This window comes from Grus americana, chromosome 3 (genome assembly GCF_028858705.1).
Source record: "Grus americana isolate bGruAme1 chromosome 3, bGruAme1.mat, whole genome shotgun sequence".
Lineage (NCBI taxonomy): Eukaryota > Metazoa > Chordata > Aves > Gruiformes > Gruidae > Grus > Grus americana.
This window is the reverse complement of record NC_072854.1, coordinates 8,038,444-8,053,287: the sequence shown is the minus strand read 5'-3', so window position 1 is coordinate 8,053,287 and position 14,844 is coordinate 8,038,444. Positions and strand designations below refer to the sequence as shown.

General features: G+C 37.7%; 1 protein-coding gene across 8 annotated transcripts in view; it reads right to left on the bottom strand.

The window, feature by feature from the left end:
* Positions 1–14,844, bottom strand: part of ITSN2 (intersectin 2) — an 83,806-nt gene that overhangs the window by 45,205 nt on the left and 23,757 nt on the right. For 6 of the 8 annotated variants that reach the window (XM_054822571.1, XM_054822573.1, XM_054822576.1 and 3 more), the window contains exons 3-7: positions 6,390–6,482; positions 4,658–4,721; positions 2,708–2,871; positions 1,197–1,394; positions 817–913 (exon numbers count right to left, since the gene is read on the bottom strand). In XM_054822571.1, coding sequence (XP_054678546.1) covers positions 817–913; positions 1,197–1,394; positions 2,708–2,871; positions 4,658–4,721; positions 6,390–6,482 — 616 coding nt within the window. Of the gene's footprint in view, positions 1–816; positions 914–1,196; positions 1,395–2,707; positions 2,872–4,657; positions 4,722–6,385; positions 6,483–14,844 lie in introns of all 8 variants that reach the window. The other 2 variants (XM_054822574.1, XM_054822575.1) reach the window with 1 other exon arrangement.

Below are 14,844 nucleotides of genomic sequence, written 5' to 3'. Positions count from 1 at the left end.
AAGAGTAACACTGAAGAAGAGCTACTTTGCATCACTACACCACCAGGAAAAGAAAGCTTTCCCATTTAAAAAAAAAAAAAAAAAAAAAAAAAAGATGATTACAGGCAGGCACCATGCCTACAATCATCTTACTGAACGTCTCCCAGCATCAGGCATCTGTCTGTACGAGGAGCCCAAAGTTAGGCATGTGTTCAATCTAGATGCTTTGTACCAGCAGCAAAGAGGTACAAGCACTTCTGAGTCACCTTCTGGAAGGGAGCTGGGGCTGAGATGCCCTCTGGATTGTCTTTTGGGAGATGTTCCCTGGATGCCCAATTGGATAAATAAGCCTAGTCCCTCATTTTGTCTATGCTGAAGCTCTAAAGTCAGTGAAACAGAGCAGCTGATGACAAAAGACTCATAATCTTATATTATTCATAAAACAAATTCAGACATAAATATTTATAACAAATAGTATTCTTACATGCCTGCTAATTACATGGTGCCCTCTATAATGAATGAGCACATCAATCCATAAACATTGCTTTTATAACCACTTGCTAAGTTCTACTTCTATTTACTAATGAGGTACATTCCCTTCTTTTTGGCACCGCTTTCTCTCATTTGAGCTCCTCACCTGCTTCAGATAGTTTTGTCAGATTTCCTGAAAATATTATTTATTGTGCATATCAAACCCATCTATTTTCAGTCTTGGTAGGTCATATTAGACAGATCAATTTTTAATGAATTTATTTTGAAAATAGAAATGCTCCGTAAGTTTTGGAAGGCATACTACTCAAGTTCAAGATATAACCATTTTAAACTTAACTTTCATACCTGCTAGATCCTAAATCGATTAGTGACTGTGCCTTCTGCATACTAGTACCACCGAACCCGCCTGCCATGGGACCTAAAGAACCAGTATGAGGCAGTGCTGAAATTAAAAAAAAAAAAAAAAAAAAAAAAAAAAAAAGACAAAACCAAGAACTGTGTATAAGGTAATGCTTTGTAATAAACACTCAAGGCTTTGACAGAAGAAAGAAAAGCTAATCAGTGATTTAAGATTAACTAGTTAGAACCAATTTGACGAATGTCAACTTTGGGACTTTTTTTCTTTTTAACTCGCATGCAAGTATTGGCATTCTTGTCTGAAATTAGCCATAGTGAAAATAAGATTCACAAGTGTCAAAGAGAGTAGTGGACTGTACTATACTTACTTGAAGAGAAAGGTACGGACAAAGGCTGCAGAAGGCTGGATGTTCCATTTGGCAACGAGGAGGTACTGACAGAAGGCACCAGGGGAGCAGAGATAACCAAAGGGGGAATGGAAGTCATGGAGGTCAGAGACATGGGAGCTAACGGTGTGATCGTAGACATAGACGTTGGCATGGACAGATTTGGCATACTACCCATTCCTAGAGCAAAACCCAACAATTCATGATTTAATATTGCAGAGGATCCGGCAAGAAATTGTCTCTATTATGCTAGGCAGAAACTACACAACGCAATCCACGTCCTGACCTGCAATGAGTTAAAATAGATGCTCGTGTATAATATTTACTTTCTCTCTAAAGTTTAGACAAGACAGCTCACAGAGGAAAACGTACTGAAGAGCATGAATTTGAAAAAAATGAATCCTTACAAGCGATTAATTCTCAAGGTAGATTTAGCTAGTATTTCACAAAAGAATAAGACTGAGTTTTCTATAATTGCAGCTATAACTAGTTTTTCAACAAGCCTTTCCACATCTGACCCCTGAGAGAGAATTACAAACACAGCTAAAAAGTTGTAACAATCCTCTATAGGGAAAAGCTGATACTGTTTCTGAACTAAGTCCCTTCCAAGCGTTGCCCTTGGAAGAATCCGTACGGGTGAAAAGTCCATGCTTCGGGACCCACGCCCAGCAAATGGCTTCTTTAGGCAGTTGCCTGAAGCGAATAAGGGCACTTGAATTACTGGCTGAATCTTGTGGAAGGCGACAGCATGCAGATGCTGTGATGGAAGGTTAATAGGAATTAATCACATGCCAACCACAGCTATCTATAAATGCACGCATTTGTATGCAAACACGTAAGATTTACTGATGAGCAGACATTTAAAATCATTTATGTAATTAATATATTCATACACTTAATTTCAACATAGAAGTATGCACTGATTTTGTAGTCCAGCTGAAGTTGTTACATGCATTTTCTTCTACAAAACCACAAAATAAGAACAGGCATGCACTGAATGCCAAAACACTGTCAAAAAAGGAAAAAAAAAGTTGAAATAATGATATTCAATTGATCATATAACCAAAATAGACAATCTGATTGATTTTGAAAAAAATATTTAAAATAAGTGTTCTACCAAAACTCTGACCTTTACTAAGTTTAACTTTAAAACCCCTGAGTATAAATAAGTGAATGAGTAGGAGGGAGACAAAAAAAGACCTTCAGTACAAGACGACAGCCTGCAAGTCAGATGGCCAATGTGAATGGTCTTCTTGCACCTCACATCAAAATTCAATAGAAGATTTTCCATTATTATTATTAAATGTCTTCACAGAATGAAATTATCAAAAGTGTCAAGGAAGTGACTTTGTGAATTTCCTAAATCAGAATATTCTTGGGGTTTTTTTTCACGATTCACTCAACTGCTGCGGTCAGATTAATGCTTGTATTTGGCTGCAATTAACTGTGTTTTTTTACCTCTAAACACTAAGTAATTATATATTCTTAAGTACCAAAGCGAGCTGACATTAGTGGCGAAAACACTGGAGTTTGTTTCATGACAGGAGGGAGAACCGCAGGCAAGTGCTGTCCTTGCAATTTCAGCTTGATGAGTTTCATGGCTATAGAGAACTCCTGTTGATCCATTTTTCCATCCTTGTTCAGGTCTGAGAGTGTCCTTAAAAATAAGATAAAATTAAATTAAGAAAGCCCACAAGGAAGAACTGCAAAGTTAACTTTTGCACTTAATGACAAGCTTTTCTATCAGATTTATTTATTGCTTCTGTACAAGAAAAGAACAAACCTATTGCAACCATCTGTAGTTTTTCTACTTTTGACAGTATTCAAACCCAAAGAAGTTTGTAGATCATAATCTTTCTAGTTTGCCAACCTACAGATATTGAAGGTCAACCTGCACTTCCAAACATAATGTTGGTCTAGCTGCATTAAGTATAATTCACTTGGTAGTCTTCTGTAGAGGTCAGTTTTAAAGTTGCTGCATATTTAATATTTAACACCTGAGAAAGTAGGAAGACACTTAGAAAAGCAGTAGTCTTCTGCTCAGCGGATACACTTCTTGTTACAGATATGCCTCTGCTATGCTTCTTTCTATGCTACTAGCCAGACTAATTATTTTATGCTAATGTCTGGTATTGTAAGGAATTAATGCAAGAATCTGAAACAGGAGGATGCAGAAACCTGCTAAAGGCACTATATACCACTGTGAAAAATGCATTAATTCACAAACAGCATGGGGTTTTTAAAGCCTGATATCCACGCTTCCTTTGACACTTTTCCAAATAAACTTAAATGTAACAGTTAATACATGCAACAGTGCATACATAAACAGACAAAATTTCTGGTGAAACAGAAGATCTGAAATCTTGTCAATACTTAAAACACGTGAGGACCAGACACCAGAATGTAAGTGAAGTTAAGAGAAGAAAAAACAAAAACAAACAAAAAACCCCACACCAGAATCAATATTAATCAATATTTGTTCTGTTAACTATTCAGTAAAAAACCTCAAGGCCTTACACAAAAATTTCCTTATCGCTCCTTTCTATGCACTTTAAGTGTCTGAAGAAGAAACTAACTTTGCATTTAGTTAGTTTCCTTAATATTCTTTCACAAGAGAGTTGTTCTTTCTTATTATGAGCCTCCACTCCATGTCTTTTAGCATTTGCACATCTTGGTAACCACCAAGTACCCCCAAATGAACAGAGTATTCTAGTGAAGACTGAGGAGTTACAAAGACGACAATGTCTGTTTCAAGTGTTGCAACCACCACATCCCTGCTGCAGAGAACAGCACTTTCCCCAGTTCCTGTATTACAGCATTGCTTGGTATCTTACAGTGTATTATAACTGACCTTCTACTAACGTTTTCTGCGGCTTTAGATTTTTTTTCCTGTTTTCTACTTTCAGTCCATTTTCCACTCCCAGTTTAGTAGCATATAATTTTTCCCACGCTTAATCTTACTGCCATTTTTTAGTGGTTTCTAGTATTTCAAACACCATTCAATTTGGTGTCTCCAGAAATTCATTAACCCATTATTTACCTCTTTTTCCATATTATTATTAAAAATGTTAAGACAAGGCTTAACAATGACCTTTGTGGCAGTCCAACAGGCAGTTCCCTCTATGAAAGCCTTGCAATTTATCATCACTTTATTTTCAAGCACTTAGTATAGTTTAAAAAGGCTGTGTTCAGTATGATCTAATTTGAATTAAAGTTGTAAGAAAGATGTAGAAAAATATTGGTTTTTAATTGTTGGTACACATATGGGCTCAACCCTTCCTCTAAATCTAATAAAATTAAAACAATGATTCAGACATCACTCCTACTTTACTGCTGAAAGCCTCTTTCAGACAACACAACATGCCAAAGACAGTATTTGAATGCTACGCATCTCCTATCTTAAAAAAAAAAAAAAAATTTAAAAAAAGTAAAGAATACGTTACCATATTTCAGCAAGGATTGAAGCTGGCAGACCTGATTGCAAAAAAAAGGTACGTGCTTGATCACCTATGATAAACAAGACAGACAGACAGGCTTTTACACCAGAGACATAGATTTTCATCAGACCTCAGCACTCTTGTCGTGGCACAGATTTTCAAAAGGAACCAGCAGGCTGGATGCCAAGTATTCCAGTTTTGTACCATCTAACTCCTTCCCTGGTGACAGAGATTGTCCATATCCATGTATTCTGTAATCCTGAATCTTTGTTCTGAGAAGTGATTTCAAATAGCTATAAAAAGCTTTAACAGGTCACAAATCAACATCTGCCAACAATTTAATAGATGCAAGATTTAAAGAAGTAAAAATGACTGAAAATTTAGTCCTGACCCAATTACTTTTACAGGAAAGGATGTGCATGCTATTTCTTTCCTTCTCCTTCATCCAATCTAACTTTAGCCAGTACTGCCTCTCTAGAAAAACTGGAAAAATATCGCGTCCTAAATAATATACCGTTCCATCAGAGAACATCCACTATTTCAGTATTTCAGGAAGGGAATGGGAACTGTTGTGAAATTCCATATCAACTTCCACATCAATTGGTACCGACTGTGCTGCTAAACTTGTAATAAAACATGGATAGTGGTGTTTATGCTTACCTATGAGTGAATTACAGATGCTTAAAGCTAAGACTTCAAGCTGCTCTTTCTTCCGTTATATTCCTACATAGCCTTTCATTTCAAGCACTTGCCAAATAAATAATGAAGCCTGCAGACATACGTGCAGGTAAGAGCTCAGATACTCCCTGGGACTGCATACTTTTCAACTGGTGGTAAACACCAACCTCCCAGAGCTGTTTGGCCAAAGCAGGGGTTACGTATTACTTAGCCAGAAGATGTGCATGTTCCAGACAGACAACTCCCCACTCTTTCTTCAGTTTTTTTTTGGACCAAAAAAGAGGAAAAGCAGGGGCAGTGGAGTCACCAGACAGAGCATTAGTTAGGAGGGTAGGAGTGATCAGGGCTAGTCTTTAGTGCCCCCCCCCCCCCAAAGAATAGGGCATTCTAAAGTTAAGTCATCTTTGCCAGTGAAATCGAGCCTTTTCTTGATGTCACAAGCAGATTCTTAAATTTAAAACCCTGCAAATTCTGAGGTGTGCAGCAACATGACCTAACTGTTTCAGAGGAGAAGCAGATGAATGCAACTAGAACTGACAGCAGGCCGCTGCAAAATGCCATTAGTCTATCCAGAACTCGCTGAAGGCCGAAGGGTTAATACATTTCAAGCAGTCATTAACAAGGACAAGCTGTCAGCATCTCTCTCCCTGCCTCCTCCCCCAAAACAAAGATATCTAACAGCACAGTATTCTCTAACACTGTTCAGACAGAGGAGAGCCACTTCTGGTGTCTCTGGCCTCACTTGCCACAATAGCTACTCTAAGTGCTCCTTGGCAGCCTCCCATCTAGCCTGATACTCTTTGGTTTTTGAAACTAGACAGAATGAGAGCAAATACTGCTGGCTGCAGAAGTGATGGGGTTAATGGAAGAGCATTCCTGTGCCAGACTTTAGCCCAAAGCCTGCAGAAGTTTAGTAATAAACCTGTGGCTGTTTGCCTGAAGAGTGTGGTTATTAGTCACACAACAAAGGGCTAGAAATAGGATGTAGCTTTCAAACTGTTTTACAAAGATAGTTATGTGTACACAGAAGTTAATGTGTAATGCGGAATCCCAGACCAACCTGTAATGTAGCCTCCTGTGGGTTTAAGGCTATCAAACTGCTTGTCATGCTTGGCCCGCTCTTCAGAGGTGATGGCCCATATGTTTGGGCCTCCTAAAAAAACCAAAACAGATTGAAGATTTTAAAAAATAAAGCATGTCACTTACAAAATAAAAGCCTGGCTTCTGGAGAGACAAAGTTAGGTCTAGACACACCCAGCTCCTACCAGTTTGGCAAGGACGTTGTGAAACACAAACTTGCTTCCCAGATGTGCAAGCACTAGCTGAGACAATTCCTCAGCTCGACTGCTTTACACTCCGCTTTCAAACAAGCTCTCTCGTCCTTCAAAGCTGGTGCAAAGCAGTTTCCTGTTGCTGCCGATTGTTTGCAGCCCGGGCAGGATGCACGTTGCTCACCATACTCTGTGAGAACCAAATACTCCCCTGGTTCACCGGTAAACAAGTGGAATTCAATGTCACTTGAAGGTTCTCATGCAGAGGGCTAACACCCTACAGCTGCCAAAAAGACTCATGCTTCGTCTTGCCAATCTCTAAAATCAAAATTGGGACTGCTAACAAAAATATGTTGGTTTTGTCTGACAAAGGAATAACATTCTGATTTGTGTTTTTGTTAAACAATGTACAACTTCAACTTACCATTTTTCAATGCTTACAAAAAAAGTATAAAATATTACAGCCTCAAAGGAACAAAGAGAAACTGCAGGGAATAATCATGTTTACAGAGCTGTGCTGATACACCAGGCAGAACCAGAGTGACTTTCAGAAATACTCCAGCCTACTGTATAAAGGTCAGGGTGTGCGCCCTTTGCAGGAAAAGCAGTTTGCCAGAAATAATTGGGTTTGGTTTTTAAGTAGGAGGAAGTTTTAGTTGGGAAGCTCTTGACAAAAATACAAATTTCCAAATCAATGAATGCAAGAATTTGCAAAAATTCTGAATGGAAACCCCCAAAACAGCACTGAAAGGTTATTACGGGGCAGGGGGGGGGGAGGAACCACGAACAAAAAAACCCCCAAAAAATCAACCCAACCCAAAACCCCAAAAAACCCCAAAAAACCCACAACCCCAAAGCTTTAAAAATATGTTCTATTCAGCATTACCACTTCCAGAGAACTGTTAATCTGTTCTTCAAGTATTTGTATTGCTCACTGCAAGACAGTCAAGGCAATAAGTGACTCTTCTTAGAAGATATTAACAAGTTGCTTGAAAAACCTCAGCACTTGGAAAGAAACTTACTATAAAATGCTTCCTCTTTTCCTGCTTACACCTAATTTCAAAGCTTTGAACCTACAAAACGTGAACAGCTCTTTTCACTGTTTTTCAGAGAGTAATAACAAAGCTAAGGCTGTGAGCTGACATACATGCCAATATACACTATTAATGATGTTAATAATTTCTCATCTGTGTTTATCTATATATGCAAACACATTTTTCAAGAAGACCTAATGTCTCCTCTTAAGAAGATCCTGTTAAGACCATCATTCTCCTCACATATGTAAAAACTGAATTCTTTATGCCTTTGCTACTTAGTAGGAAAATAGAAATAGCTAAAAAATCAAACCAAACCAGAAACTCACTGGGGATACAAATGACAAAAAAAAGGATACACGCTTTAAGCACCTGAATTTGGAGCTTTGCTTCCCTCTCTTGAGGATCCACCATTTTTTTTTAGTGTGGCCTCAATGAAAGGATCTTGCAAGCTGCATGCAGAACTTCAAGAACCCCCCCCTTATTTCTCTCTTCTAATTAAAGGACTCTAAATAAATCTAGATTAGACACTGATAATTAATGTAAATAAATCTAAATCAGATGCCTAAAAGTTCATGGGCAGTACAAGTATTGCCATAATACACAACTGAAGCAAACTTGCACCCAATGGCAAAAATTAGAGCGGCACTTAAATCTTTTAAAAATACTAGTTTTAAGATACAAATGGGAACTGCGTAACATAGTTAACACTTACAGAAATTATCTTGACAAGATAAAGAAGTGTTCCTAAAGCTGTCAGCAGCAACTTCAGGAAACTTGACCAGTTTTTTCATATATGGAAAATAAAATACCAGCAACATCCCATTTTCTTATATGAAATACTGAATTTTGATCATCTTTTGAAGCAGGTAGCTACAACACTCCTCAGCTTTTTCTAATCAAGGACAGAAGGATTAAGACCACCACAATATATTCATGTGATCAGTGGCTGCAAAGTGCTAAGAAGACAGTAACAATTCCTGGAGTTACCGCACCACCGTAGCTTGGCTAAAGAGACTAATTTATATTGTAAGGGAATTTCTGCTTAAACATGTACTGAAATGCACAATTTCCTATTTATATGTCACAAAATAAGCAAGAAGATGGCAATCAGTCTTGAAACTCTTCTAATGTATTTCAGCAAAACATCTCTGTGAATACAATCCAGTAAATTTTGTTTCCTCCCCAACTATGAAATTCAAAGTTCTACATGGCATTTTATCGAATGTGTTAAAATTCTTCATCTCGACAAATCACCAGATTCACACCTGTAGTTGTAGGATGATTAACATCTCACTCAAGCAGTGTTTCAAGATCAGCATTCACCCTTCATTCTCGTTTTTGCCTTCATTCTCACTATTTTTTGCACACTAAATATTTGGCACCCTTTCGCCCAGAGGTCTGCGATCGCTCTTCTCTGACACGCAGAGATGCTGAGTGCCGCATTGCCCCGATAACCTCGGGATCATCGCAGAGCTCTCTAAACAGCAGAGCATGTGGGGTGCGCGTTTGCTCATCACACCCCAGCTCCAGCTTTGCTGACTCTTACCACCACACACTCCATGCTGCTGATCCTAGTCTAGGCAAAAAAGAAAAATATTATCGGTACAGCCACAACAAAAGGCCTTCAGATGCACACTCCACTGCTAAAATTATGCTGCTGGCATAGTTCATTCATTCCCAAATTAAAGATGAAAAGCATTTCTTCAGTGGCCATCTCAATGACACGTTTCTTGCAAGTATAAATTTAATTTAAAAAAAAAAATAATCTTTGACTACAACCCATGTTATTATAGCAACAAGTGCTTCTAGCATAGTCTTAGAGAGTCAGTGCAAGCAGCTACTGTACCAGCAAAACGATAACTATGAACACACATGTTATCAAAAGTACACTGTGTGAATGTTCAGGAGACTGAATATATACCCTGAAAAGGTGAACCTGCTAATAATTTATTTTCAAAGGTAAGAAGAATTTCAGATCTTCCTTATTCCTGAGGACAAACTGAAAATCTTTTTTTTCTGGTGACTAAATCCATAAAGATATACTCTCCACTGAGGTTTTTTTATAGGCATGGAAGAAAGTAATGTAGTAAGTCTTAAAATTCAAAGCAGACCTCCTCCCACATAATTCAACTGTTTTACTTAAAAGTAAAAATATACATACTTTGTAAATATAAATTCAAAGAAAACACATTCAGTTCAGACATTTTTAGCCACATCTCTCTCAACATCTATCAACATTCAACAATACTTTGAAATTTAAGATGTTTAAAAGGATATATCGGAGTACCTTTTAATTTAGAAGGTTGAATGAAAACATACTAAATTCCACCCAGAAATGAGTTAAGCAAGGGGGTGGGGAAGGGCAAGGCAGTATCCAAAAAACATCCTTCCAAAGCTGTGATTCCTTACAAGCTACGCCTAGAAAGTAAGGGAAACAGTGTCTGCCATTTTCAGAAAGGTCATTGTTTTATGACTACAGGTTAATAATCATTAGACAGTGAAAATATTTCTTTAAAAAAATAAATATTAAAATCCATGCAATACTTACAGTAGGGATCCACAGTCTGGGCATTTGAGCCCCACCCAACACTTCTCATTTAAAGGATTCACTGTTTTTTCTAACTCCTACCACAATATGCAACAGAAGCAAAATTAAGATCGTAGCACAACAGGGAAGGTGAAAGTGTTGTGAGCATTATTAGATTAACCAGGTGCTCATGATTCTTTTGATGTTACCATTTGGCGATACAAATAAGAAAAATCTGTGTACAGAAAGTGTCATTTAAATTAAGTTTCCTCAAAATACCGAGCAAAAATACCACATCATTCTATCTGAAATTAACACTTTGAACAACAGGGATCACAAGCTCTTGGCAAGTCCACAAAGTGCATCACGAAACCATTCTTCAAAGTAATTGCTGTGTTTACTTACAGCACAATCGACACCATCACAATAAAGATTTACCACAGACAAAATTAGTTTGAAACTCAGTTCTCCTGTGCAATCACCATCAAAACGTGCTACAATCCTCACAAATATTGTGCTTGTCTCCCAAAGCTACCACCAGCGGTAAAACTGGCCACTCAGCATCACTGCTGAGAAAAACGACGCTGCCTGGTTTACAAACGACCAAGTTTTGAACACATCACACTGTGACAATGGGAAGACCACTCCTTTTCTTGGAAGCAAAAATCTGCAGGAAGAGTCAAAAAGAAACATCTGCCATCCAAGACATACCATCTAAATTTATCTGGCTTAGCTCAACATTTTTTGCACTAACACACCTTCAATCCAAGGGCTGAGAAACCTCTTGCTCATAAACCAGATCCAGCTAAAGAGAACAATTAATTTTGTCCAGAGCTATCGACGTTTCTTCTCCTTGCTCACAGCCCCAGCCCTTACTCATGGCAAGTCATACACGAATCCCAAAATCAAACTGCAGGCATCTCCTCTTCGCAGACACCTCTCTGATCACAGGATGAGGCAAGAGGCACGCATCTCCTTGATGGAGCAGTGGTGAACCTTTGGCACTCCAGAGATTCTGAGCTGGCACCAAGTAGCAGTATGTTACTACTACTTTACTGACTTAGCTTAAGTTTCCTGGAAATCTTCATGAGACAAGTAATTTTTTCCCAACTGTAAATGGTATAATTTTGTAGGGGGAAAAAAATACAATCTCACTGACAAGTAGGTATCTCATGAAATCATTATTCTTCAAAACACATTACTTTGCAATCTCACAACTTCATACATGAAGCAAGACCCACTTAGATGAGCTAACATTGTATTTGACTATGCTGCATTTTTAAGAATCAAAACTCAAGAAATGCTGAACTTCGAGATTTTCCCCACAAAGACTCTTCCTAGAATAGACTAACTATTGCCTTCACTTGCTTTTTCTGTTTATGAAAAAACACATTTCTAGATTAGTAACATTTTTGGAAGGCAGATGTCAAATTTTCTTTCTTTTCTAGAGAAGGCTGGTACTTTCAGAGAAGACTCTGGATAAACGTTTTGGGAAGTGTTCTTGAGATCCAACATGGGATACGTGGACTCAAGGTCCAGAAATGTCTCAGCAGATTCCTTATACCAGATCAGAAAACCAAGAGACAAAGCCCTTTTACTTGCCCACTCCACAGCTCTACAACACGTTCAAGAGTTCTAAGTCACACGTGGATTCTACCCATGTGGAAAGTCCATTGGAATGACAAAGACCCACACAAACAACTTGGTGCTACACATCATTTTAACGTACCTTCAAGACTTCTCTAAAGATGACAAAATACATACCAACCTCACCTTCATATAACAGGTATTAATAGGTAATTCAATGTTGTAGCGCTCACAAATTTTTGTGTTGGAAACAATTGACTTTGCTGGTGATTAAACACCATTTTCTGTTCCTTTAAGCTAATTTTAAATAAAACACATCTTTCTACAAAACAGCATGAGGGTCTGTTTATGGCAGGATCACGTTTGTTAGGACAGCTCCAGAAATGCCTTTACAACACTGCATCAGATGGATAATTTTCTGAAGAAAATAAAGGATGTGCTTTGATGGGCTGCCAACATCAGAAACAAACACTGTTCTTTCCTTCTTCTTTCCAGTAAGCTGCCATTGAAAAAGAAGGGATAAAAGAAAGCACAATCCTAGAAGAAAAGTAAACAGACTTGAAAATGCTCTGTAAGACCTCTGCCACTGGTTGGTATCACCCGTAGGCAAAAGGTAGTTGTACCAAGACCAGTACTATTAGTGAAAATGGTAAAGGCAACTTTTCGTTTGTGGAAAACTGTAAGACATTTCCAACAATCTCCAAAGAACTGTGTTTGTTTTTCACTGATATGCGTTGCTTGTTTTTCTCTAATAAAAACTATGCTCCTATGACCTACAAAGTTAATTAACTCCAGAGAGATAATAAACCTAAATTGAAAGAGCATTCCTTGTACACATAAGTCACGAGGATGAGTGATTATACCACCACCTTTTTAACCATCCAAAAAACTAGCATTAAGCTTCATAATGACCCTAAATAAATATTTATACCCATGTTTAAAGACAGGGAAATTTCAACACAGACATGCAGCAGCGTGCCTCAAGCTGCACAACAAGGGGTTTTCCGTAATGCAACCAACAATCGCATTACTGTCTCCCATTAAGAGACTCCAGAGAGTTATTTGGTGTAAGACGTATTGGGATAAATCTAATAATTCCAGTCTTCCTCTGTCTGTGTTTGTAGATAAGTTTACCACAGAATTATTTATTACAGATCGGATTTAATGCTCCTAACTGAGATGTTGAATCATACTTCTAATTTTTCCTCAGTGGTGAGTAAATACTCCAGAAGTCTGAAAATATACAGAACATTTTACAATTAGTCCAAATTTCCAGATTCGTTATCAGTGGTATTGCTATTTTCAATGTTTGCTTCCCTCCTTTGCTGCTGATTCTCTATATCAAACGTAGGAGAAAAATGCTGACCGATAATAAGCATTTATTCTTGTATAGGTGTGTGAACATGTTATGAACTACTACTGCGGTGGCTTTGGGTCCATCCCAAAGCACCACAAGCTCTTCCTCGAGGAACGCACCCCCTATTCCCAGCTCCCATGTTCTCGGGCCCACAGCAGGAGCCACACGCAATCTCCTTTCACAACACACACTTTAATCCCACTACTACTTGTCCTACCAGAAACGGAGGCTCGCAGCATATTAAGCAACACTGCAGCAACTGCCAGAGGAAAAGGGGCTGTCTGCTTAAGCAACAACTTCAGCAGCTTCTTTAACAAATAGTTAAAAGGAAAACACCTGTAGCTGAAGCTCCTTAAACAGAGGGAAACATGTTTTTCCTTCAATTTTGTATTTTCACTAAAATTACAAGAATTGTGCTCATTGAAGCCAAGAGAATTTTTTAAGATTTTCAAGTGTCTCTGATGTGCTATCCAAAAATAACTGTTACCTGCAGACAGGCTGTTAAACAGTGTCAAGCAAGTGCAGGGCTACACAGATTTGGCCAAGAAATATTTGCTTAATTCAAAAGCATGCTTACAGAAATGTGAACAAAGCAGCAGACGACGTGATGTATTTTAGGGTACGATTCGTATTCTCTCAATTATGTACAGGATTTTTAGATATTTAGGTGTGTTGGGAATCCTTGGGTTCAGCAGTTTACTAAAATCAAATATTGGGCTTTAAATAAAACAGGAGCAGAGATCCATACGATGCAGTATTTCATCTGATGATACTGTTATTGGCATCCCCCCACTTCAATATGCAAAATCTATCTGTAAAGGAAGAACATTAACATTTCTGTGCCATGCAATGATCTCAATGTAGAAACATAATCCTTGCTTTTACAATGAGTATAATCCCTCAAAAAAATTGAGAGATACATAATAGTCTAGTCCATGCTAACAGTAAGGATCCACTTGTGCAACTTGACGATTCCAAAGCACTTAAACTATCAGTTTATAATAACAGGATAGTATTTCTATACTTTATAAAAATCACAGAATCATTTCACTCATTATGGCTATCCATTTTCAGAAGCTCCTTTTTAATTAAATTATTGCCAAGCTCTACTGAAATATAAAGCAACACACTAAGCAAGCAAAATATTAAAAAAGCAAAACATAGCAAATTACAGAAATTTTACCTGAAGATGTGTAAACAAAAAAATCTGGTTTTAAAATTTTATTAGAGCTCCCCTACTGTAAAAAATACATTAAGAAATGTGTATAAATATGACAATACTCTGCACATTAGCATGCTACCTTTTACACTAGTTTTCTGTAGAATTTGCGACAACTCATTCAACAGTATTTTCTGAAGTTTTAATGAAACAAGATTTCTATTTCTCATCAAAAAGTGCAATTACTGTAACTCGTACTTTATTCTTGAAAGCTAATTTAACTTTTCCTTTTCTTACAGGACAAAGTTGGCACACACGTGTGGCTTAACCTAAGCCTTCCCCATATCTAGATTCAGTACTAGCTATAAATATATTTTCTGTCTAATTCTGGAAAAACAATGCTATTGAAATCACCTGTAGTTGTAGTTGTTGAATTACTAACACTGATGCAGCACATGAAACAAGCTCATTCTTCTATCCAATGACACACCCATACCCAGAATTAATACTTTTGGATGGATTTTAGAGACGGAAAAGAGAGAGAAGAAAAAAGTCACATCAACAAGAATCTTTCCAA